Here is a 26,263-nt window from a genome sequence, read left to right as displayed (position 1 = left end):
CTTTTGAACTGTGGTGCTCAAGACTCTTGAGGGTCCCTTGGGTAGCAAGGAGATTAAAACAGTCAATCCTAAAGGAAATTAACCCTCAATATTCACTGGAAGCACTGATGCTGAAGCTGAAGCTCCAATACTTTGGCTACCTGATGCAAAGAGCCGACTCACTGGAAAAGACCCTGATGCTGGAAAAGATTGAGGGCAGGAGAAAGGGGTGACAAAAGGATGAGATGCATCACTGACTCAATGGACATGAGTTTGAGCAAACTCTGGGAGATGGTGAAGGACAGGGAAGCCTGGCATGCTGCAGTCCATGGGGTTGCAAAGAGTGGGAGATGACTTGGGGACTAAACTATTATCCAGACCTAACTGTATGTAATTACCATTTGTCAGGTATAATAATTTGCTCAACAAATGCGTCAGAACACTTGCTGCTTAGTCTGTTTTCACAGATAAATTTGGTTTTTCCATAGCCCCAAGGCATAACTAAATATAAAAAAGGCAGGGGGCAGTTACAAAACTACACGCAGAAGCTAATTCATGAAGGTAGTAGGTACGTAGAAGGTTCCATAGTTTACTTTGGGACTGGCGATGCCTGAGTGCTTAGTTAGTTACAGCTCTCTGGTAACTCTCTAGGTAACTGGTAACTCTCTGGACAGGGTAACAGTAACAGCACTGTGATGTGAACTTCAAAGGGGCAACAATGCAAACTTTAAGATGCCCCTTAGTTAAGAAGCAGCTATTGGTAAATAGCTACTGGCATCACTTTCACTACAGGTTTTAGCAGTAAAATACAAAAGAAGAAACTAAATAAAAACAACAGGGGAAGGACTTACTTTCTTGGGGAGATAAATGCAGCCAGTGGAATTAAAGGCCTTGTGATCTAAGTCCTACAAGGCTTGCAGGATGTGAATCTGCACTATGGGAGTGCAAAAAGAAATCCCTACCTGACCTCTGGATAACCTAAACAGGAAATTAGGACATTTCTAAGCAAAATAGGCTGTGTCATCCTGTTAAGATAATTATGTTTCCATTGACACTCTGCATAAACATCTTTACACTAGGCCATTGGAAAAAATTCAAGCCACAGCATCTCTTCTTTGTAATACATAAAACTGGCGCCTGGCCCAGTGCCCTCAACAAAGTTGAGGAGGTAAAAGTTTGCTGATAATTAGGAAGACAAAGAAGGGGACAGAGGGTTAACAAACAGGTAAGAAAGTTGGAAGCATTCTTAAGTATTTACAGAGAAGTTGAAAATAAGTTAGTATTCTTTTTAAAAAGGAATTTAATTCTTAAGCAGAGCTGGGTTAATTAAGAGAATAGTCAATGATTTTAAAGAATGATTCAACAAACACTACAACTTAAAAGAATCAGCATTCCCCGCCCCCCCAATAATTAAAAAATATCTGACATTAGGTTTTAGTGCTGTAGGATGTTAGAAATCAGGTACCATTTGGGTTGGAAAATTCAAGCTCCTCCAATGTCTCACATAATCAATACTCTATGGATATGACTTGGTTTATTTGATCATATTTTACTTGGATAAGAAGTGCTGTTTAAAAAAAAAAAGAAGTGCTGTTTTAGGATTTCCCTGGCAGTCCAGTGGTTAAGATGCTGAGCTTCCACTGCAAGGGGTGTGGGAATTCAATCCCGAGTTGGGAAACTAAGATCCCCCATGTCTCACAGCATAATCAAAAAAAATTTTTTTTAATGCTTTTTCTTTTGATACCAACAGAGTATTTATATCTATACCTTATTAAATTCTCTTACAAAAAAAAATAAATTCTCTTCCAATTAAGTTTTTTTTTAATCAGCTTTCATTTTGAATTAATCATTTAAGGTAGTAATAAACTCTGGATCTCAACTTCCTCTTTCATAAAATGAAGGGACTGTGTTTATATATGACACGTACTCTATTTGACACTAGCAATTAAAAGATGATGACCCAGTGTTTGGATTCAAGGAGTTCCTAAGTGTAATGGAAGAGATAATACAGACATAATTATGAATATGTGAATTACACTGATAGAGTTATGTGTAGGTTATTATTATTAGAGCCTTCTCTTGCTTAGGAGAGTGAGATGCAAACCCAAGAAAGTATCTTAGATGGTACCCAAACTGGGTTTAATAAAGGAGTTAATCAAAGGAAGAGTGGTGGTTTTTCCAAATAGAAGGGAAAGCATGAAAAAAGGTACAAAGATAAGAAATAGTTTTGCTTATGGGGAATATAATGCACTTTATAGTGTTGCTAAACTGAAATACAAGTAAGGAAGTAGGTAGCACAAGAGACTGGAGAAGGGGACAAGGGCTAGGTCATAAAAAGACATGCATGTCTTGTTTAGGAACTTTGGGTAGCCATTGATTTTACCCATGGGATGGAGAGAAGATGATGGACAGGTAGTAGGCAGGTAGTTAGGATGGAAAGAAGAGGATGGGTCTGAGAAATATTTAGGAGGAAATGTCCCCAGGGCATGATGAATAACTAGGTATGGGATACAGCAGAGTGGTGCCATCAATCAAAATAGAGAAAATGGAAAGAAGATCTGATCCAGAATGAGGGAAGATGATGTCTTGAGAGCTTTAGCCACACAAGATGTAAGACACACATCTCAGTGGAAATGTCTACCAAGCAACTGGATATAACATTTCTGTCAGTGATAAGATGAGAATGGATGAGTTCACCCAGGTAAAGTATATACTGGGAAGTGTCCTAAGAACAAAACCTCAGAGACACCAACAATCAGGGAGTAGTTGAAAAGAAAGTCACAAAAGAGACAGAAAAACAATGTTAAGAGAGTATAGTCTTTGAAGAAGAGAAAATCTGAGAGGATATGATCAACATTATCAAATGCAGTAGGAAGAATCAGTACGATAAGGGCTAAAAATGTCCACTGGCCTTCCCTGGTGAATACTGTTTTAGTTAGCAGTGTAGCAAAGCAGGTAGAGTTGAAGAATCAATGAGAAATGAGGAAATAAGGATATAAATCCTTCTAACTCATTCTCTTAAGGAATCTGCAAAGGAGAGAAAAAAGGGATCAGAAATAGCCAGAATGAGACTAGAGAAGATACTGTCAGATTTCCCTGGCAGTCCAGTGGTTATGACTCCATGCTCCCAAAGCAGGGGGCATGGGTTTGATCCCTAGTCAGGGGAAGCCATGCCCCTGGGGAAGTCAAACAAGATTCTCTTTCTTTCCTCCTCTCAGATAGGAAAGATCTGAACATGTTTTTATGCTATGGCAAGAATATTTGAGTGGGTTGCCATTTCCTTCTCCAGGAGATCTTCCCAACCCAGGGATTGAACCCAGGTCTCCCGCATTGTATGTAGACGCTTTACCATCTGACCCACCAGAGAAGTCTAGTTCGGAAAAGGATAAAGCAGAGGAAAGGTACAGGAGTAATGAAACAAAGTCCCATAAAAAAGAAAGACAAGAGAGCCTTGAATAAAATGGCTACCTATCATCTGATTCTAAAGGAAGGAAAGGAAGATGAGTGCAAATACAGATAAACTGTGACTGCAAAAGCAACAGGGAGAGATGGACAGTGACGGTGAGGAATGAAGGGGGTATAAGAGGCTGGAACTCTCACTCAACAGTGGAAGAACAATGAATCTATAAATAGAAAAGAGGACCTAGGAGAACATCAATTTCTCTTTCCACTGTGCAGCTTGTGGAAGAATACGTGGCTACCACTAGTGAACTACTACAGGGTTAGCATTCCCCTTAGAATTCCATAATTAGGTAGCAGAGAAAACATTCTGCCCCAGAATAAAAGCTATAGGGCTGTTTACATTGGAATGAAGGTATAAAGAAAGGGCTAGAAGAAGCGAGAAGGTATAGAGTAAACAAAACAACAGGGAATGAGACAGGAAATAGGTTGGGAGGTGGGAAGAAGTGGATAAAGAAAGCAGAAAGAGTAGCAAGAAAGTACTTAACTTTATTGAGTAATCAAATATTTAATCTTCTATAAAGAGAGATGCATGCCTGGGAAGTGCCAGAAATTATAATGACCAAGACTCAGGAAGAAATAGTGAAGGCTGCCATGAGGTTTTCAAAGGGCAGAGAGACCTCTGAATGTGGATGTCTCAGGACTCTGAAGAGCAGCAAGAGCCCTGGTTAAGGAGAGAACTTCTAGGAGGTTTGGTTAGACTTTCTGAAATCTCTTAACTCTCAAATCTTAGGATTTCATGACCATGAAAATCACTGACTCACAGACTGAAAGTAATTGGAAGATGATCTGACATTTAAGAAAACAGAAGAGTCAAAGAAAAAGAACTATAAATTGTAAAACACTTTAGGGACTAAACTATCTCTTAACCTTAAGAACTAAGCATTGTAATGTATACCTAAGAAGGAAGTTCAGGCAAAAATGCTATGATGATTAATTCTCAAATCAATTAATCCCTTCAGCAAATCACATCCTTTCCATATATACTAGCAAAAATTTTCATCATGACTGTATTATACATTTGGCTCTTAAGTCACTATTGACTTAAAAGACACTAACCTAAATTTATTTTAATATATGGTTTTATAAATATATGAGTGGAATGCATTCCTTCCAAGTGCTAGCTTAATGTTAGCAGTGTTGAGTTTCCTAAGCCAACTAAATTTGAGGATGGATGGCTCTACAGGCAACTGAGAACTACCTAAAGTCTGGAATATGTACATACTTGTACATATCTGGGGGTCATGTCTGTTCTCACTTTCCAACCAAATTACGAGACCTTCAAGGGCAGCATAGTATCTCTTAATTCTCTTTTAGGGTACTCTATAAAAGCTGGTTGAACTGAACTAAATTACATTTCCTAGAACACTTTGAGAAGCAAAAGTTTAAGGACTGTGCTTTTTCTCTGAAAAAAAAATAGCTACGAAAGAAAAGCAGAGAAATTTACACACACGTAAAAGCGTCTAATTAGGCCACTAAAAAAGATTTGCACAAACACAGCCTGACTCTCGGACTCCTTCACACACAGATTACCTAGAAGATTCTGATAGTCTTTACACAAAGTTTACTAGTCACCTGTTCATTTTTATCTTTATTTCAGACCATTCATCATATCTGTGTATAACTTTCACTTGACCATTTTATTCCACTGAAGTGGAGACTTTTCTATATTTTATAAAAGAAGAAACTGGGTTTCAGAGAGATTGCCTAGTTCAAATTTATATAAAGTAGGATTAGAATCTAATTTCCTAAATTTACAAATTAAGGGCTTAAATAACTTATTTAGGATGGTTTAATTTATACAAGACTTCCTTATATTTGTAGGTTTTATTGAAACCTATCTGCTTTCAATAAAAAATGCTTGGCAAGGTTTCTCAGAACACTGCTGTAAGATTTCACATTAGATGTAGCAAATACAGTAGGGGCAACCTAGGTAATTTTGTTTTATGCTGCAAAAAGACCGTAACAGTGGATATATTCATTAGTATGTGAAACAAATAGTACATTATTCTTTCTGACAAGGCATTTAAATATTTAAACTTCTCATAAATTATCCTCACAACTCAAAGAACTGATAATTAAAAAGAGAAACATTTCTGTTTAATAAAAGAAAAAATTATTAGAGAAAATAATTTTTCTTATAAATGAATAACTGCAATTTAGACAAAAGTGTGAATTACTTTTGAGAGGAAGGATAAAGTTCCCTTTTGGAAAGCATCAAATATTGATTTATATCTAATATTACTGAATGTACAATATTTACTAAGAGCCAGAATATCACTATTTTTTATTGGTGGCAGACTATTCTAAAAATTTTAACCTATTTCTGTCAGTGAAAAAAACAGCAAGAATATCAATGATTTAAGAATTTAAATTTGGGACTATCTCTCTTTACATTATGCACTGGCTTATAATTCCCCATCCACGGGGACAAAGTCTTACTTCTTTAGTAACACACTGAAAATGTACATCAAAATTAATCATACTATAATACTTACAGATAAGGAATATTCCATATTTGCCCAAATGCACACTTAAACAAACAAGAAATGAAAAAGAGTAAAGCAGATTCATATTTACCCATATGAAATAACATAGTATTGCATGAAAAATGCAAATTATAGCACATATGATCCATTCCCCTCCAAAGAAAAGAATTCTACATGTGTGCACAAAGTGGGCACATGTGTGTGTGTTCAAATGTGCATTTTAAAAGGTCTACAGGCTTTTGGATAGCAGCCATCCTGACTGGCGTGTAATGGTACCTCATTGTGATTTTGATTTGCATTTCTCTAATAATGAGTGATGTTGAGCATCTTTTCATGTGTTTGTTAGCCATCTGTATGTCTTCTTTGGAGAAATGTCTGTTTAGTTCTTTGGCCCATTTTTTGATTGGGTCATTTATTTTTCTGGAATTGAGCTGCAAGAGTTGCTTGTATATTTTTGAGATTAATCCTTTGTCTGTTTCTTCATTTGCTATTATTTTCTCCCAATCTGAGGGCTGTCTTTTCACCTTACTTATAGTTTCCTTTGTAGTGCAAAAGCTTTTAAGTTTCATTAGGTCCCATTTGTTTAGTTTTGCTTTTATTTCCAATATTCTGGGAGGTGGGTCATAGAGGATCTTGCTGTGATTTATGTCAGAGAGTGTTTTGCCTATGTTCTCCTCTAGGAGTTTTATAGTTTCTGGTCTTACATTTAGATCTTTAATCCATTTTGAGTAAATGCTGGAGAGGGTGTGGAGAAAAGGGAACCCTCTTACACTGTTGGTGGGAATGCAAACTAGTACAGCCACTATGGAAAACAGTGTGGAGATTTCTTAAAAAACTGGAAATAGAACTGCCATATGACCCAGCAATCCCACTTCTGGGCATACACACTGAGGAAACCAGATCTGAAAGAGACACGTGCACCCCAACGTTCATCGCAGCACTGTTTATAATAGCCAGGACATGGAAGCAACCTAGATGCCCATCAGCAGATGAATGGATAAGGAAGCTGTGGTACATATACACCATGGAATATTACTCAGCCGTTAAAAAGAATTCATTTGAATCAGTCCTAATGAGATGGATGAAACTGGAGCCCCTTATACAGAGTGAAGTAAGCCAGAAAGATAAAGAACATTACAGCATACTAACACATATATATGGAATTTAGAAAGATGGTAACGATAACCCTACATGCAAAACAGAAAAAGAGACACAGAAGTACAGAACGGACTTTTGAACTCTGTGGGAGAAGGTGAGGGTGGGATGTTTCAAAAGAACAGCATGTATACTATCTATGGTGAAATAGATCACCAGCCCAGGTGGGATGCATGAGACAAGTGCTTGGGCCTGGTGCACTGGAAAGACCCAGAGGAATCGGGTGGAAAGGGAGGTGGGAGGGGGGATCAGGATGGGGAATACGTGTAAATCTATGGCTGATTCATATCAATGTATGACAAAACCCACTGTAATGTTGTGAAGTAATTAGCCTCCAACTAATAAAAAAATTAAAAAAAAATAAAAGGTCTACAGGGAAACACAACAATGATTCTGAGAGACTGAAGAGGAGGAAAAAAATAAGGCCCTTCTTTTTATAAATTTCTACATGTTTGAATTTTTTGTGTTTTAAACAGGGAGCATGTCATGTTAATTTTCTGATTTTTACAACAGTCAATAACTATCAGTTCAGTTCAGTCACTCAGACGTGTCCAACTCTGCAAGCCCATAGACTGCAGCACGCAAAGCTTCCCTGTTCATCACCAACTCCTGGAACTTGCTCAAACTCATGTCCATTGAGTCGGTGATGCTATCCAACCATCTCATCCTCTGTCGTCCCCTTCTCCTCCTGCCTTCAATCTTTCCCAGGATCAGGGCCTTTTCCAATGAGTCAGTTCTTCGCATCAGATAGACAAAGTGTTTGACTTTCAGCTTCAGCATCAGTCCTTCCAATGAATATTCAGGACTGATTTCCTTTAGGATTGACTGGTTTGATCTCCTTACAGTCCAAGGGACTCTCAAGAGTCTTTTCCAACACCACAGCTCAAAAGCATCAATTCTTTGGTGCTCAGTTTTCTTTATGGTCCAACTCTCATATCCATTAATGATTACTGAAAAAACCACAGCTTTGATTAGACGGACCTTTGTCAGCAAAGTAACGTCTCTGCTTTTTTAATATGCTGTCTAGGTTGGTCATAGCTTTTCTTCCAAGGAGCAAGCGTCTTTTAATTTCATGGCTGCAGTCTCCAACTGCAGTGATTTTGGAGCCCAAGAAAATAAAGTCTGTCACTGTTTCCATTGTTTCCCCATCTACTTGCCATGAAGTGATAGGACCAGATGTCATGATCTTAGTTTTCTGAATGTTGAGTTTTAAGCCAGCTTTTTCACTCTCCTCTTTCACTCTCATCAAGAGGCTCTTTAATTCCTCTTCACTTTCTGCTATAAAGGTGGTATCATCTGCATATCTGAGGTTATTGATATTTCTCTCAGCAAGCTTGATTCCAGCTTGTGCTTCAATCTGGATCTAGCCCAGCATTTCGCATGATGTACTCTACACATAAGTTAAATAAGCAGGGTGACAATACATAGCCTTGATGTACTCCTTTCCCAATTTGGAACCAGTCTGTTGTTCCATGTCCGGTTCTAACTGTTGCTTCTTGATCTGCATACATAATTCTCAGGAGGCAGGTAAGGTGGTTTGCTATTCCGATCTCTTTAAGATGTTTCCACAGTTTGTTGTGATCTACACAGTCAAAGCCTTTGGTGTAATCAATAAAGCAGAAGTAGATATTTTTCTGGAACTCTCTTGCTTTTTCGATGATCCAACGGATGTCGGCAATTTGACCTCTGGTTCTTCTGCCTTTTTTAAATCTAGCGTGAACATCTTAAGTTCACAGTTCATGTACTGTTGAAGCCTGGCTTGGAGAATTTTGAGCATTACTTTGCTAGTGTGTGAGATGAGTGCACTTGTGCGATAGTTTGAACATTCTTTGGCATTGCCCTTCTTTGGGACTGTAATGAAAACTGACCTTTCCAGTACTGTGGCCACTGCTGAGTTTTCCAAATTTGCTGACATATTGAGTGCAGCACTTTCATAGCATCATCTTTTAGGATTTGAAATAATTCAACTAGAATTCCATCACCTCTACTAGCTTTGTTTGTAGCGATGCTTCCTAAGGCCCACTTGACTTCCCATTCCAGATAACTATACAAAACATTAATTACCATTGGGGAAGCTGGGTGAAGTATACATAGGACCTCTCTCAGCTGTATTTGTAACTTCTTATAAATTTGTAATTACTTAAAAAACCAAAAAGAACCATGAACATGTATTATTTTTGTAATTACTATGCTATTTATTTTTTTCCCCTTGCTTTCAAAAAATCACTTAGAGAGCAATTTCCCAAAACTACAAAATAGCTCCAAACCTTTACCCTTAAATATAATCACAAAAATCTATTAGCTTAAAATTTGTATCAATAACTGAAGAAGATATGGGCATAAAACTCCATACCTAGTTAAGTGCATAAACTGTAAGGCACCAGTATTACAACACTGAAAGGCAAAAGCTATTCAGGTACAGCCTAATCCTTCCTAATCTAAGCTCTCCCAAAGGGCAGCATACTTTTCTAATATCTGGACCTTACAGGTAAACTTTGCGAGATGTCTGATCTTGTTATATTCAGAAGTAAGCCCCCAAAATGTCTTCCTTTAATTCTTTGGCACTTCAAATGAATTTAGGATTGTCTAAGGGAAAAATGCTTGCTGGAGGAGCTGTGTGAACAAGCTTGTTGTCCTGCTACTATATCTAGTCAAGCATTTGGATACTACAACTTTGGCAAATCCCATTAATACTTTAAGAAGTCAAAGACTTTAAAACTTCTAAAGAAAGTTCCTGTGAAGTAGTCAGAGGGGCATGTTTAAGCAAGCAGAATGTGTATACAATATAGTAACAAATATAATGCAAACAAAAGAAGATTTGTTTAATTATAGTGGAAATAATTGTTATTTAAAAGTGCCTTCTTCCTCATCATAAAAGAATAAACTGGACTAGTGGCAAAAGAATTGTATGTTATGATGCCTCAAGATTAGTAACAGAAGACAGAAATTTCAAAGTAAAGTCTTGGCAGACACCCAGTCTCCAAGGCAAGAATTATGGCCTAACAATTCCTTCATAACTTCCAAGGCTCGTTCATGTCCCTTTAGGTAGAAACCAAAGTTGCTTCAATTTGAGTCAAACACAAGTATATATTTATCAGTTTTCTCCTATCTTTCTCTGGTGAAGTACATTTGAACTTCTTTCCTAAATTTTATAACCATTTGAGGGCACGTTAGACAGAGATTGTCAGACTATGTAGAAAAGGATAGAAAAGGATAGAAGAAATTAGGTGAGAATGGTAATGAGAACAGAGAGGTGGGTTCCCAGGGTACTTCCCTTATTAAACAATATTATTAAAAGGAACTACACTCATAGTTTAACATGATACAGAGCTGGCACACCAGTCTTGCCATCACCCTGATGAAGTATAGTATACTCAAAGAGATGGTAACTGCTCACTCAATCAACTAATGATCCCTACAATGCAAGTTTCACACAATGCACTAATTTTAGCAACAAAGATTAAGCATGCCATGAAAAAGATCTCTCCCATAAGTAAATTATACACCATTTTCCCACACAGATTTCACTAAATCATTCAAATAGTTCAGGAAACAGTTTCCCAATGGCACACAGTAGTTATTAAGAGAAGGAGGAATCCATCACATTAGATGATTTCCTCTACGATAATGTCCTCCTCAGCACACCATTTGGATTCTTCAATGGCTTTCTTTCTACACTCCTTAATTTCCATCCTATTAGCCAAGACACCTTTCTGAATCGAACAGTCTTTATCTTCAACTTTATTGTCTGTGATACTAGCTAACTCATCTCTCAGGTTGTGGAGCTCTTTTATTGCCTGCTGTTCAATTGTTTACCCAGTAGCTGGCTATAGAAGGCACTCAAACACTTGTTGAATAAATGAATTAGTAAATAAATAAATGACAATCCATACATACATAATGCCTTTTACTACAAATACTTCTAGGATTTCACTAACAAATGTTTAATTTACTTATACACTTCCTGTTCCAAAGGTGTCTTAAGGTGTGTGTGCATGCTCAGTTTTCAGTTTCCCTGGAGCAGTGGTGATGAGATAACTACTGTTAGGTCACATATGATGCCTTTGTGAATCTATTGAAAATACTGGACCCTGTTCTCAGAAATATGCACATATAGAAAAGATTTTGCATAAATCTAAACCAACCTGTGATCACCAGGCTAGAATCCCTGATCTAAAGGCACGTAAGGACCTTTATGCAATGCAATCTATGTTATAACCAATTCTTGCTCATGGAGTTGAATGCTTAAGGAAACAATAAAAATAATAAAAAGCTTCAAATCATTCCTAACAGATCTGTCTACAAAGTGGTAGAATGTAAGAACAGTCAAATCAGTCAAATCTGTAATAGTCAGGGCTAATGGGCTGTTGAGTTACCTCATGCAGGTTATTGTATTGAGAAGTCCAGATTTGGAGTTTATCATGAAAGAAAATGGCATGTGTGTTGATGACATATGTAAGTAAGAAAACAAATCTGCGAAGGGAAGAGGGGTTTTATGGGCTACCTTTTTAAAAAACGGCATGCACTATACTCCTGTTCCAAGTATATGAAGTCACACTGGCTCAGGATATGGATAGTCAAGTTTTAGAAATTGATAATGTTAAAAAAAAAAAAAGCAAACTAAAAGGAATCGGCTTATATTCAGAATTCAGAATGTCCATTGACTCTTCTGGGAGGCAGAGAATCTTCCCTGGGTACCATTAATAAAAGATGCATATGCAGGGTCACAAAATTACTTTTAAAAAACATAGTCTTTAAATTAAGTCAGATCAAAGAAGTGATGGATGGTAAAAGTTTTTTTAGGTGTACACGTCCTCCTTGGCTGCCAGGGAGGACTTGGTGATTGGGGAGAGAGACAAACTGAATAAAGCAGCTTTTGTTTCCCTAACTCCTCTATTTTGTATCTGAAGGTGCTTATGGTTAAGTTAATGTGACTATAGTCCATGGGGTTGCAGAGTACAACTAAGGACACATACCCACAAACATAATGTGTAAACTGAGAACATTTAAAGTCCTTTAAAGGACTCACAGAAGTGTTTTCATTACATTTTTAGTACCACTAAGTAGTAATACTATTTTCTTTGTGACATTTTGGCGTTAAGATTCTTAATTTGGAAGGTATTAGGGTTTTCTGTCTTAAGGAAAGGTACAGTTATCTTGAAAAAAGTCACTTCAAATGTATTTGCTTCCCAGGTGGCACAGTGGTAAAGAATCTGCCTGTCAATACAGGAGATACAGGCAATGTGGGTTCAATCCCTAGGTTGGGAAGAATCCCTGGGGAAGGAAATGGCAACCCAGGAGATGTTCTTCACAACAAACAAAATGTAGAACTTGATTATTTTATCAAAATACCTCTCTTTCAAAATTTTCTCATCTCATTTACAGTGCATTAGTAATGGAGGAAAAAAAAGTAGCAAATATATTCTTTATTTCTCTCCAAGTATGCATACAGTGGCTCAATAACAATAGCCTTGATGATTCACTAAGGAATGTGACAACTGTAAGGATCTGAACTCCATATGAGCTGGTATTTTAATTTCCCTCTTAAATCTCTTCATTCTTCACAAGCAATCCTGTGTTACCGTTTCATTCTTCTTAAAAAACAAGTTATTCTGTATGACTGACTGACTGGTTTACTAAAGCTAAGCAGCATTAATCCTCTAGTAATTACCATTCTTCATAAAATCATCTGAATGTTTTTTTTAAAAAAGGAAGTTCAACAAATTATTTTTGAAAGTTTTCTACTATTTTTCATCATTTTTGTATTATCTGTGTTTTAATATTTAAATTTCATCTATCTACTAAAAGGCTTACCTATTTGCTTTCACAGGCTTCTGTTTTAACCAGAACATAGTTCTAGAAATCCACAGATTAACACATTGCACCAGTCCAGGTAATTCAGTGTTTTCAAACTGTGTTATAGAGCACTGATTTGCAGGACAGTAGGAGATTTTTTTTTAAAAACACTATATTTGTGTGGATTCATACTTGGACTCTCTGCTCTTTCTCTTTTTTAAAAAAGAATATTCCATTTATTTATTTGGTTGCACAATGTATTAGCTGCGGCATGCAGGATCTTTCAGTTTTGGCATGCAAACTCTTAGTTGTGGCACATGGGATCTAGTTCCTTGAACAGCAATCGAACCTGAGTCCTCTGCATTGGGAGTGAGGAGTCTTAGCCATGGAATCACCAGGGAAGTCCCAAGAGATTTTTTTTTTTTAAAGTATTTTGTACTTAAACAAGTCTGGTGGTGGTGGTGGGAGGGAGGGATACACCTTAACTATAGGACTCTCAAAGCCTTCAATGTGCTAATAAAATTGTGAATTTACAAGAGAGGAACACAATATTTAGGATTTCCTAAAATTAACTGACTATAACCTACTTTCTTCATGACTCACTGTTCCAAATAACAGAAGTTTAGGAAATGTTGCTTTATTTAAGTTCTAGTTTATATTTAGTCATTGTTGATTGCTCAATTAAGGCATATACTGCCTTTGTCTAAATTCCTATAATTCCCCTGCTAAAAATATTTCTTTCTCCATAAAACAACAGTTGGTTTTGGAACAATGACAACATTTCTTTTAGTATCCCTAAATGACCAAGAGAAATCAAGAAGTGTTTGTAATGCTTACAGTTTTACATGAGAAGCAGAAAAATGTGTCATGTATTTTTTAGAACTATTCCCATGAAAAATAACTGAAATAGTAAAGAAAATTTTATTTCTTTTAAAGTATGTTTTTTTATAGGGAACATTAATTTATATGGAGTATCCCAATTCCTAATACCAAATTAGGAATATTTGGTAATACCTAAGCACAAGCTGGAATTAAGATTGCTGGGAGAAATATCAATAACCTCAGATATGCAGATGACACCACCCTTATGGCAGAAAGTGAAGAGGAACTAGAAAGTCTCTTGATGAAAGTGAAAGAGGAGAGCGAAAGAGTTGGCTTAAAGCTCAACATTCAGAAAACTAAGATCATGGATTCTGGTCCCATCACCTCATGGGAAATAGATGGGGAGATGGTGGAAACAGTGCCAGACTTTATTTTTTTGGGCTCCAAAATCACTGCAGATGGTGACTGCAGCCATGAAATTAAAAGACGCTTACTCCTTGGAAGGAAAGTTATGACCAACCTAGATAGCATATTAAAAAGCAGAGACATTACTTTGACAACAAAGGTCCTCTGGTCAAGGCTATGGTTTTTCCAGTGGTCATGTATGGATGTGAGAGTTGGACTGTGAAGAAAGCTGAGCACCAAAAAATTGATGCTTTTGAACTGTGGTGTTGGAGAAGAATCTTGAGAGTCCCTTGGACTGCAGGGAGATCCAACCAGTCCATCCTGAAGGAGATCAGTCCTGGGTGTTCACTGAAAGGACTGATGCTAAAGCTGAAACTCCAACACTTTGGCCACCTCATGCAAAGAGCTGACTCATTGGAAAAGACCCTGATGCTGGGAGGGATTGGGGACAGGAGGAGAAAGGGACGACAGAGGATGAGACAGCTGGATGGCATCACCGACTCGATGGGCCTGAGTCTGAGTGGACTCCAGGAGTTGGTGATGGACAGGGAGGCCTGGCATGCTGCGATTCATGGAGTCGCAAAGAGTCGGACACGACTGAGCGACTGAACTGAACTGAACACACCAAAAATATTTTTTACTATAGCTGAATAATTTGCATTCACCTTAGTCAACATTTACTGATTGTTTACTATGTGCCAGGAATAGCGTTAAGCAATAGATGTACAGTAGTGAACCAAAAAGGCACAATTCTTATCTTCATGGCTTATCGCTTTGCTTTTTTCTTTTATGTTACCTGTATTGTTATGAATACTTGCTCCAGAACTGCTTTATTTTTAAAAATACCTTTGATGTGGTAGGGATATAGTTAGGCTGCTATTTTAAAACCTCAGCCCTATAACTAATTTGCTAATGAGGTATGGCATGAATCATGAAGTATAAGCATACAGTTAACTGGGGGACAACCGAACCCATGTTACTTGTATATTAGAAATACATATCATTTATGTTTCAGTCTTGTGTTTTATAATTAATTTACATTGAAATTAATTTGGCTATGAGAGCCAAATTAATTTGAAATTAATTGGCTATGAGAGCCAATTCTTTTCACTAAATCGTCCTGGGTCAACTGGATAACATATGGAACATAATGAATCTTGAACCTTACACTCTATACTATGCACAAAAATCAATTCCAGATGCACTGTAAACCTAAATATGAATGGTAAAACAATAAAACTTTTAGAAAAAAACATTTACAATTTCAGGGGTAGGTAAAGACTTCTTAAATTGAACCATGAAAAGAACTGATTAATCATGAAGGAAAAAAATGATAAATTGGATTTCATTAAAATCATGAGCTTTTATTTAACAAAAGCCATCAGTAAGAGTTAACAGACAACTCACAGAGCAGAAGATACCTGCAATACACACACTTGAGAAAGGACTCATAGTCAAAATATACAAAGAACTTCTAGAAATCTGTAAGAAGTAGACAATCCAATTGAAAAATAAATGGGAAAAACTTGAAAAGGTTATTCACAAAAGAGGATATTGAGACAACAGAAAAATGAAAAGGAGTTCAATTTCATAAGTTATCAAGGAAATGCAGATTAAAGCCACAATGTAAAAGTATTTAATACCCACTAGAAAGCCTGAAAAGGAAAAGACAACTAATATCAAGTGATAGCAAGGATGCAGAGCGAAAATAACTCTTCTACACTGCTGGCTGAAGTATGAAGTATGAACTAGTACTCCTGCTTTGGAAAACTGCTTCACAGCATCTATTATAACTGATTATAAACCTATCCCCCTGACACAGCAATTCTACTCCGAGGTAAAATACCTCAACAAAAACATGTCCACATTCATCAAAAGACATGCAATAGCATGTCATGTTAGCACAATTTATAACAGTAAAACTGGAATCAATTCATATCCCCATCAGTGTATAAATTACTGCATTTTTATATAATGGTAGACTCGGAGAAGGCAATGGCACCCCACTCCAGTACTCTTGCCTGGAAAATCCCATGGATGGAGGAGCCTGGTAGGCTGCGGTCCATGGGGTCGCTAAGAGTCAGCACGACTGAGCGACTTCACTTTCACTTCTCACTTTCACACATTGGAGAAGGAAATGGCAACCCACTCCAGTGTTCTTGCCTGGAGAATCCCAGGGAGAGGGGAGCCTGGTGGGCTGCCGTCTATGGGATCACACAGAGTCGGACATGACTGAAGTGACTTCGCAGCAGCAGCAGCAGCAGCAGACTACATAGCAAAGAGAATGAATGAACCACAGCTACATGTAACAGCATGGATAAATTTCACAAACATAATACTGAGCAAAAGAAGACAGAACCAAAAAGTGAGTAGTACAGGATTCCACATATATATGCCTATATGCTTAGACACTCAGTTGTACCTGACCCTTTGCGACCCCATGGACTGTAGGCCATCAGGCTCCTCTGTCCATGGGATTTTTCAGGCAATACTGGAGTGGGTTGCCACTTCCTTCTCCAAGGGATCTTCCCCACCCAGAGATCGAACCTGCATTGCAGGCAAATTGTTAACGAACTGAGCTACTGGGGAAGTCCTGATTCCATGTATACAAAGTTCAAAATCAGACAAAATTTATCTGTGGTGTTAGAAATCACTATAGTTATTATCCTTTGAGAGGGAGAAGTGCAGTGAAGGGTGGTGGTCTCTTTCGAGGTACTTCCTAGTGAAGTTGTTCTTTTCAATCTGGGTGTTAAAGAGATGTATTCACTTTGTCAAAAACTGGCAACAGTACACCTATGAGTTGTTTGAATATATGTTATATTTCAATAAAACATTTATCTGAAAAGTGCTGTGAGTTCCAAATATATCTTACACAATGAGAATTCTCTCTTAAATTCTCTACACACAGTTCAGAGGAATGATCCCTCTTCTTTTCCCTATTTTGCCAGAAATAAAATACTTGAAAATGGAATCTAATCCTATATAGGAAAAGAAAAATTGTAATTTTTATGGCATAGGGTTATTGCTCCTTGGAAGAAAAGCTATGACAAACCTAGACAGCATATTAAAAAGCAGAGACATTACTTTGCCAACAAAGGTCTGTCTAGTCGAAGTTATAGTTTTTCCAATAGTCATGTATGGATGTGAGAGTTGGACCACAAAGAAAGCTGAGTGCCAAAGAACTGATGCTTTTGAACTGTGGTGTTGGAGAAGACTCTTGAGAGTCCTTGGACTGCAAGAAGATCAAACCAGTCAGTCCTAAAAGAAATTAGTACTGAATATTCATTGGAAGGACTGATGCTAAAGCTGAAACTCTAATACTTTGGCTACCTGATGAGACGAGCTGACTCACTGGCAAAGACCCTGATACTGGGAAAGATTGAAGACAGGAGGAGAAGAGGACAGAGGATGAGATGGTTGGATGGCATCACCAGCTTGATGGATGTGAGTCTGAGTAAGCTCCAGGAGCTGGTGATGGACAGGGAAGCTTGGAGTGCTGCAGTTCATGGGGTCCAAAGAGGCAGACACAACTAAGCAGTTGAACTGAGCTGAACTATAATAGGCAGCAGAAAATGGTATAGAAAATGACTCAAATATAGGCTAATAAGAACCACGTATTTGATTTTCACTACAAAAAGATACCTCTCTAAGGGTTTAGACTATATATTCCCAGATTTTTTTTCTTTTAGTCACACGGCATGTGGGATCTTAGTTCCCCAATCAGAGATCAAACCTATGGCCCCTGCAGTGGAAGCACAGAGTCTTAGCCACTGGACCGCTGGAAGTCGCCTAGTATCACATCTTTAAAGGCTCTTCATATGACAAGGTATCCGATCTCTCACTACCCTTGTAATTCTCTCTTATGTGTTCTCAAATCATGCAATACTTAAAGCACAGTCTTAACAGCCTCAAATCACAGTAGTTTAACCCAAATATCACACATTCATTAATGCAGTCTAAGAATTCCCAGCATACTGCTGGTTCATTTGGAGGTTAACTAAAACAACCAGATCTTTTTCATAATAAAAGTCAGATTTACCACATTCTGTGTTTTTAAAAATTTAATTTTAAAAAAGTTAAATAGAGCACTCAATATTTTTCTTGCTAAATGTAACTTTGTTGGCTTTGGCTTATCACTCAAGTCTATGGACAGCACTTTGATTCTGTCTTCTATGTATTTATCCAAGTCATCATTTTAAAAATATGCTCATCCCAAACTGTCAAAGACAGACATCAAGAAGGTGTTGCCAGAATCTTGACTTAAAGCAGCATTTCCCAAAGTCTGTTCACGTAATACAACTCCAAATTAGCAAGGGATGTATTCTGTGAGGAGTTTAGGTAATGTTGGGTTACCAAACCATTTCTCAGTCCTTACAATTCTAATGCACATGGTAAATTTTTAAGAAGAGATTAGAGTATAAAGTGTTTCCTAAACTTAGCTGACTTAGACTCTTTTTTAAAGACGTCTTTTCTCATCTTGAGAAATCAGTGTTCCTGGAAAGACACTTCAGGACATATTGATTGAGGGTGATAATGATACATTAGCCAACATTCTCTGGGGAAGAGATTGTTTTATTAGCTTCAAACCTATCTAACTGCATTATCATCTAACCTACCTCAACCTCTCCCTATTATCTGAAGGATTATCAAGATATTGTCAGATGTAGCAATAATATCTTGCCAGTCTAATTTATCACAAAGTGAAATAGGACCAAGTAAAGAGGATTTGGTATTAGGATTATTAGTGAGCCATGAATGCTCAGTCTACTGTGAGAATTATGCTCAATAAGAAGCTATGAAGGTGAGAGATATATTTTTAAAGTTTCCCACTAACTTGGCTACATTTTAAAAGTTTTAGTGATTAAACACTAATATTTAGTTTCCTGGGAAATTCAATTATATGGGACACCTCTTTTTTCAGTGACATTTAGTGAAATTTTGCTATGTATTAAGAATGAGTTATTTTAAAATGTATTACTAAATACTATATATTATATAAAAAATCTTATAATAAAAATATTTAAAATTTTTAAGGTTTTCATTTTACATATTTTGAAATTCTTTTGTAATCCATTTGAAAGATTATATTTAACAAAAGACACGGTCTTTGTAAAAGAAAACAGATACACACAAGTGTATCAAAGTCCGTCATCATTTAGTGACTCCATTTCAGAACTGGGAGTAGAAGGATGGTAGGCTTTACTTACTAAAAAAGTATACACAGACAAATCATGTTCAAACAGCACATTTAAAATTGAGTAAGGAAGGATACTCACATAAGACAGTACCAGTACTGCTAATCCTCCACACTGTCTACTGGGTCAGTAGGTCTTAAAATGTTGTTGAGATAACTGGCTTCCATTAGCAAGCATGTGATTGGCAGGATGATAAAGTCTTTTCACTCACAGGTCAGCTATTTCCTTTTCTTTAGAAGAGGCCAATTCTGATGATCCATCTTTTAGCTACAGTCTCTCATTGAGTCCCAATTCTCTTGCCTTCAGCTTTGATATGGTTCTAACTTTCCCCTTGTATCAGCTCATACTTGTCATCAACTCCTCTATTCAGAACAGCAAGTATCAGGAGTTTGACCTCAGGGCAAAGTCCGGGTGGGCAGGTAAAATTTGACCACTGGACCTACTTCCTAATCTTTCATACCCAACAATTCATGAAGCAGTATCAAATTCAAACTGAAAGACAGAAGCATGACCTCTTATAAGTACTATGAAAAGGGCTCTTTTGCCTTTCTAAGTACACTTGAAAAGAACTGTCAGCTGCCCTATTAAGACAGAAACGGATCACAGGCCACGAAAAAAAGAAGGAAAAGTGCAGAAATTCAACTGAAATGTAAATAAAAGTGTTAGCACCCTCTCTATGTTTGGTGATATACTACTTTACATAAAAGTGTTAAAATAATATGCTGCTATGAAATATCTTTATGATGGCAGGAACATAACACTACTGAAACTTTAAGGCATCCTTATTTAAATAATTACTGACATTGATAAAAAAATTATATCACTTTATATGAGATTAAAGTTTTCAAGACTAATTTTATTTTTGGCCAATTTCCATACCTAGAATTTTACCAGTAAACTATTTGTAAGTTAATCTGAAAAACAAATATAGGTGAAAAATAACTATCATTATCAAGTTGTTATTAAATCCACGCCTCTGAAATCATAAAATTAATGTTATATCACCATGGTCCAGTACTTAAAGAATTAGTTGCACTTTGTTTTAGAACAGATAAGTACAAGAAGAAAGTATGATAAATGTTAACATTAATAATCAGGGGAAATAATTTTAAGCCTCTTTTAAGACTAGAAAAATAAATACATAAAAAGCTAGCTCATCAAAATTTTCTATCCACTACTCACTTTCACTGCATACTAACTACCATACTTTAAAATTGTTTTTTATATTAACTGGTTATTTCTATATTAATCTTTTAACAGTTCTATGTACTTGTAACTCTAAATGTTTTAGAATTCTAATGTCAGAATTCTAAATGTTTTAGAACAGACTTTTTTTATTCACTTACAATTTCTTCAAGAAATTACCTTGATGAGGAAATGTCAATCTGGACTTGTGCCTTTAAGTGCACATACCTGATAAGTAAATCAACCAAAAAGAGTTGAAATGTTTATTAATATTTATAAGTATGCTTTCATAACAATTCCCTAGTGGGCTATATGCTTGTAAAGAGAATTTTTTTGCTGTCAAATGATGATTGTTTGAAGGAAGAAAGTACCTAGGATCAGTTTTAATCTGCTATGAACCAACCACCTGTCTGGACAAATCAAGGAACAGAATCTTTGCCAAAAGCATTATAAACTATGTGATCCTACAGCAACATGGATGGACCTAGGGATGGATGGACTTACCATACTAAGTACGTTAGACAGAAAAAGACAAATACCATGTGAAATCACTCATATGTAGAATCTAATTTTAAAAAATGACACAAATGAACTTACTTACAAAACAAAAACAGACTTACAGAGATTGAAAACTAAATTATGGTTACCAAAGGGGGAGTGTGGAGAAGATGGATAAATCAGGAGTTTGGGATTAACACACTCACACTACTATATAGTAGTATAGTAGTATGCTGTGTACTGTGCTTAGTCGCTCAGTCGTGTCTGACTCTTTGCAACCCCATCGCCAGGCTCCTCTGTCAGAGATTTTCCAGGTAAGAATACTGGAGTGGGTTGCCATACCCTCCCCCAGGGGATCTTCCCAAACCAGGGATCAAACCCAGGTCTCCAGCTTTGCAGATGGTTTGTTTACCGTCTGAGCCACCCGGGAAGCCCCATAGTAGTACCGCACAGGGAACTCTACTCAAAATTCTGTGATAACCTATATCAGAAAAGAATCTGAAAAAGAATGAATATATGCACGTGTATAACTGAAACAATTTGCTGTACACCTGAAACTCACACAACATTGTAAGTCAACTATACTCCAAGAAAATTTTTTAAAAAATTATGTGATCCTATCTACAATCCTACATGAGATCATAAACTAGAACAGCATAAAATTCATATAAAACTGAAAAAATGGTAAACAATAAATATCAAAGGACTCAGTTTTCCATATAATCTTACTAGGAGCAGGAGGACAGCAACAAAGGTAACTACTTGTGAAGAAAATAGATCTACCATCAATAGTAAGAATATCTTCTGGTAAACTGAAATGGAAGTTCAGAATCCACTTTCTTCATTTTCTACTATCTTCCCCAACTTAGTAAAGCTAAAACCATCTACAGATCTAGGTAGCTAACCATCTATAGATCTAGGTCACTCATAACAGTATTCCTTGTTTGGCATAATACACAAGTGCTGACTGTAAACAGAAATAAATGATTATATTTTATATGTTCAGTAATTTACAGATTATAATTGGGCAACAGGAATGGCTTTTCTAATTTCCTTCTAAACCTGACTTGAAATACGAGTTATTTCCACACGACTCACTGTCATATAAGTATTCCTAGCCAGACTGTGATTCTCTAAAGGAGTGTTAAGCTCCATAAGGATGGAACTATCTCTAATATTACTTTTGTGTGGATTTTAACCACATCTCCCCTCTCCAAATAATTAGTATCTAGTAGTTCATAAATACTTATTGAACATTGGCTTGGAATGAGCAAAATCAGCTCTATGTTCAAACATTTATTGAAATCAGAGCTCTTTAACATCACTGTGGAAGAGTTTATTCATACCAATGGTGGAAACTCATCTCCAGTTATCTCCACCCCTCAAAGAAGATGGGAGCACTAATAGACTGATATTTAATTCTATCTTCATCTGGTTCTTCTTGCCAAAGGCAGCAGTCACTCCTGTTGTCAATCCTAACACTCCTGAGCCCTCTTACTTGGATTTATCCCTCCTCTACACTCTTGCAATCTCAGCTTGATTAAACACCTTAATCCTGGGATTAAGAAAGAAAAAGGAGGGGGAAAGAGGAAGAAGAGCATAAGAAGAAAAATTATGAGGGAGATGGGACAAGGTAATATGGAGAAAATAAAGAAAATGACAATATAGTAGAGAAGTTAAAGAGTAGTAAAATGAATAGATTTAAAAATCATCACATTTGTCATTATATTTAGTTATATGACTGCAAAAGATTTATGTAAACGTCACCACCACCACCATAATTAATTACCTTCAAAATTTAGTTCTATCCTTCTTTATGGAGGCATACAGAAAAACTATAAAAATAGCATTCTTTACACTGACAACATTTTAATCAAGGGATTCCTTTTTAGGTTATAATAATTTATACTTAATTTGGGTCCTAACACTAATGTTATACTACCAAATTTTCATATATGACCATGAAATCATTAAGAACTTAAAGTATCAATAAACCGAAGTATAAAGTTAGTATTTAGTCATGTGCTTTGCTAATAACAACTAAATTAAATATTCACCAACAAGAATGCCCTATGAGGTTGAGACACTGAATGGATACAGGTTCAGAGAGAAGGACCAAACACCTAAACTTTTCTCTAAAGAAAAGTTGTTTCGAGGCAAAAACAAGCATTCCTGTAGCATTAAAAAAAAGAAAAGAAAAGAAAAAGGCAAGAGGTAGAAAGCAATAAATGAAAAGTACATTATTACATCTTACTTGTCTGAGGTCAATAAATGCAAGTTGCAGGGTATCCCCTTGGAATCCTGGCACCGGCTCAGAGCTGGCAAACACTATTTAAAAAAAAAAAAAAATATATATATATATATACATATATATATAAACAAAATTACAAAATATACAAGGGTTTAAGCACTAAATTAATTTCTACTCATTAAAAATATAATATTTACAAGTAATCATTTCAAATAAAGACTATTTATAACCTTCAATTTCACCACTAAGAATGTTCTCTACACCCATTACCACAAATATTTCAATCATTTTAAACTTCTAATCTGCCATTTAATTACTCTAAATCATTAATTACAATAAATTTTAAATGGTTATCCCACAGAAGTTCAAGGGTAATGATATACTTCAATCATGAAATGTTTTTTGACTCTTTTTAGCCTTAGGTGAATGATTATAGCAGCATTTTGAAACTATACCCATGGCATGGTTATCAAAATATCTCAAAACATCTGCTTTGTTATGGAATATGCTCTATAAAATCCTACTTCTAGCTAACAGCAACAATGGCAGCCATGTAAGAAAGCAACATACAGGTAACATGTTCAAATTAGCAAAATGAGGATGATGCAGGAATGTCTTTCTTTCAAATAATTTTTTTCCATAAAGGAATCCCACTTCTTTAAAAACTAGGGATATCTTAAAAATTAGATTTCATGAGATAGATTTCTTAAAATCTTTAGACAAAAAATATTTTGAAAGTGCCAAGCCGCACAGTTAGAGATCATAATTTCCAGACCAGTGATTAAACCCAGGCCACTGCAGTGAAAGTACTAAGTCCTACCCACTGGACCACCAGGGAATCTCTTTCAAAAAATTTTTGTACTTACAAAAAGTTAATACTAGTAACACAGCTTTGTTGTTATTTGAAGACAATCTCAATACTAGTTATTCTGAAAACAAAAGCCTTGTGGCTCATTAAAAAGACCCTATCATTTTACACACATGCTTCTCTGATAAGAATATGAATGTCTGCCACCTTTGCCCTCCCCACTAATACCTGAGTTTTCTTAGAAAGTACTGCAAATTTTCCACTTGTGAATTTATCTGAGCCAGTATTTTAGAAACCACAAAAATTTTTATATACATTTTGGAATAACAAAAATAATTCTTATTTTCTATGTGAAATATAGTTTAGAAAAGCTCAAAATCAACAATTAAAAACCATAAATATATGAAAGTCTAGAACAGCTTAATTTATTTGGCATTTTTGGAGAATGAAGAATTCAAATTAAGTTTTTATTGTTCATGTTGTAAAGTTAATGATCATTTTTACTTTAAGCATCAAAACTTTTTTTCATAATAAGCACTTTTTCCTAAAATTTTAAACTGCATCATAATTCTTTCCATGTCTTTTAAAAAAATAATACTAAATACTATTTAAACTTTTCTTAATTCTCCTCATTGATAACCATTAAGAACAATTTTTATTCTACACAATAAATTCCCAGGGCTGCTATGATATTAACAGTTGTTTTCTATTACATTTAATAGCTCAGAATGCTGTGTTAAGTTCTTATGTCCATATTTTATAATTTTCTGCCTTCTCTCTTACAGTTTTAACATAAATTCTTACTCCCTCCTCTCTCACTCATCTCTTATTATGTCACCTATAATCTTCTTGAGCAGGTAAGTCAGCTAATTGTACTAGAATAGTATCTAAAGGAAGAGAAAATATAGCCTGAACAGGATCCTCTCCCACAAGTAATGTGAATGAGTTTATATGTGCCTTTGAGTATATGCACCTTTTAGTTACTCAGAGTTACACTGTTTTCCTTCCTACTTCCTGGTTCTCTGATAGGTACTAAGTAGCAATGCCCATTAGATAGGTGACTATATTCACCTTTCTCAGGCCCCCTATTTCTGGAAAACTAAGATTCATTAAGCAAATCTAACCATACTTTTCACTGTTTAGTATAATTTACTCACATCACTGTCTTTTCATACAATGGAAAGTAGAAAACTTTGGGACTTCCCTTGTGGTCTAGTTGGCTAAGACTCTGAGCTCCCAATGCAGGGGGCCTGGGTTCTATCCCTGGTCAGGGAACTAGATCCTACACGCCACAATTAAGAGTTTGCATGCTGCAACTAAAAATCGAATGCTGGAACAAAGCTCAAATTTCCCATGTACCATAACTAAGACCTGGCCTAGCCAGAAAAGAAAAAGAAGAGTTTCATACTGGTGCAACCCCATCACCACCTACCATGGCCCAGATAACTGGGTTACCTCTCTTTAGTAACATGAGATCTTAGCTGGAAAATAACAACCAAAATTCTAATACCTTAAAAGTAAAGATTTTTTTTTAATCTAAAAAGTTCTTTTCTTAAGACCATCCAGCATATTGTTGGCTTTTTTGGCAAGTCTCAGGCTACTCTTTCCAAGTAACAATTAACTACTAATCCCTAGTGGTCTCTAACCAAGACTATAAATGTTAGCTCAGTTTCTACCAACACCATATATACATACATACACACACACACACACACAGACTTCCTATAACACAAAGAGACTTACTTTATATATCAGACACAAAAATCAGCTCAATTCCAATTATACTTCGATTATTATCTACTTAATCTTCCAGAATTTTTCTACATGGAAAATAATCTGTCAGTTTTCTTCTCTCTCAATTCCTATCTGAAATACTATAGTTTAATAAGCCCCAATGCTTGGCATTAAACCAAAGAGCTTAGTGTTAAAATTATAATAGTACCATAAATTTATATAGCACTTTATAGCTTACAAAGCACTTTCTCACATACCATCGTCTTTGATCATTGTAATAACTTATCTTAGGAAACAGGGCATGCAGATGATGGATCACAAAGTCTTGCAGCTAGAAAAGACACTCTCTTTGAAATATCTCTAACAGTCCTCTGAAGGCTCAGTTTAAAGGCACCATGTTCATAATTTTAAAGGGCAGGAACACTTAAATTGATTTGTCCAGGATCACACAGCTAATTCAGATTTCCTGATATTCAATTCATTGATC

General features: G+C 36.1%; 1 protein-coding gene across 5 annotated transcripts in view; it reads right to left on the bottom strand.

The window, feature by feature from the left end:
• Positions 1-26,263, bottom strand: part of EXOC6 (exocyst complex component 6) — a 180,080-nt gene that overhangs the window by 11,341 nt on the left and 142,476 nt on the right. For all 5 annotated transcript variants that reach the window (XM_061162191.1, XM_061162195.1, XM_061162192.1 and 2 more), the window contains one exon: positions 23,238-23,311. In XM_061162191.1, coding sequence (XP_061018174.1) covers positions 23,238-23,311 — 74 coding nt within the window. The remainder of the gene's footprint in view (positions 1-23,237; positions 23,312-26,263) is intronic.

Source organism: Dama dama, chromosome 15 (assembly GCF_033118175.1).
Source record: "Dama dama isolate Ldn47 chromosome 15, ASM3311817v1, whole genome shotgun sequence".
NCBI classification, from domain to species: Eukaryota; Metazoa; Chordata; class Mammalia; order Artiodactyla; family Cervidae; genus Dama; species Dama dama.
Note: the sequence above shows the minus strand (reverse complement) of the source record. Positions and strands in the feature narration are given on the sequence as shown.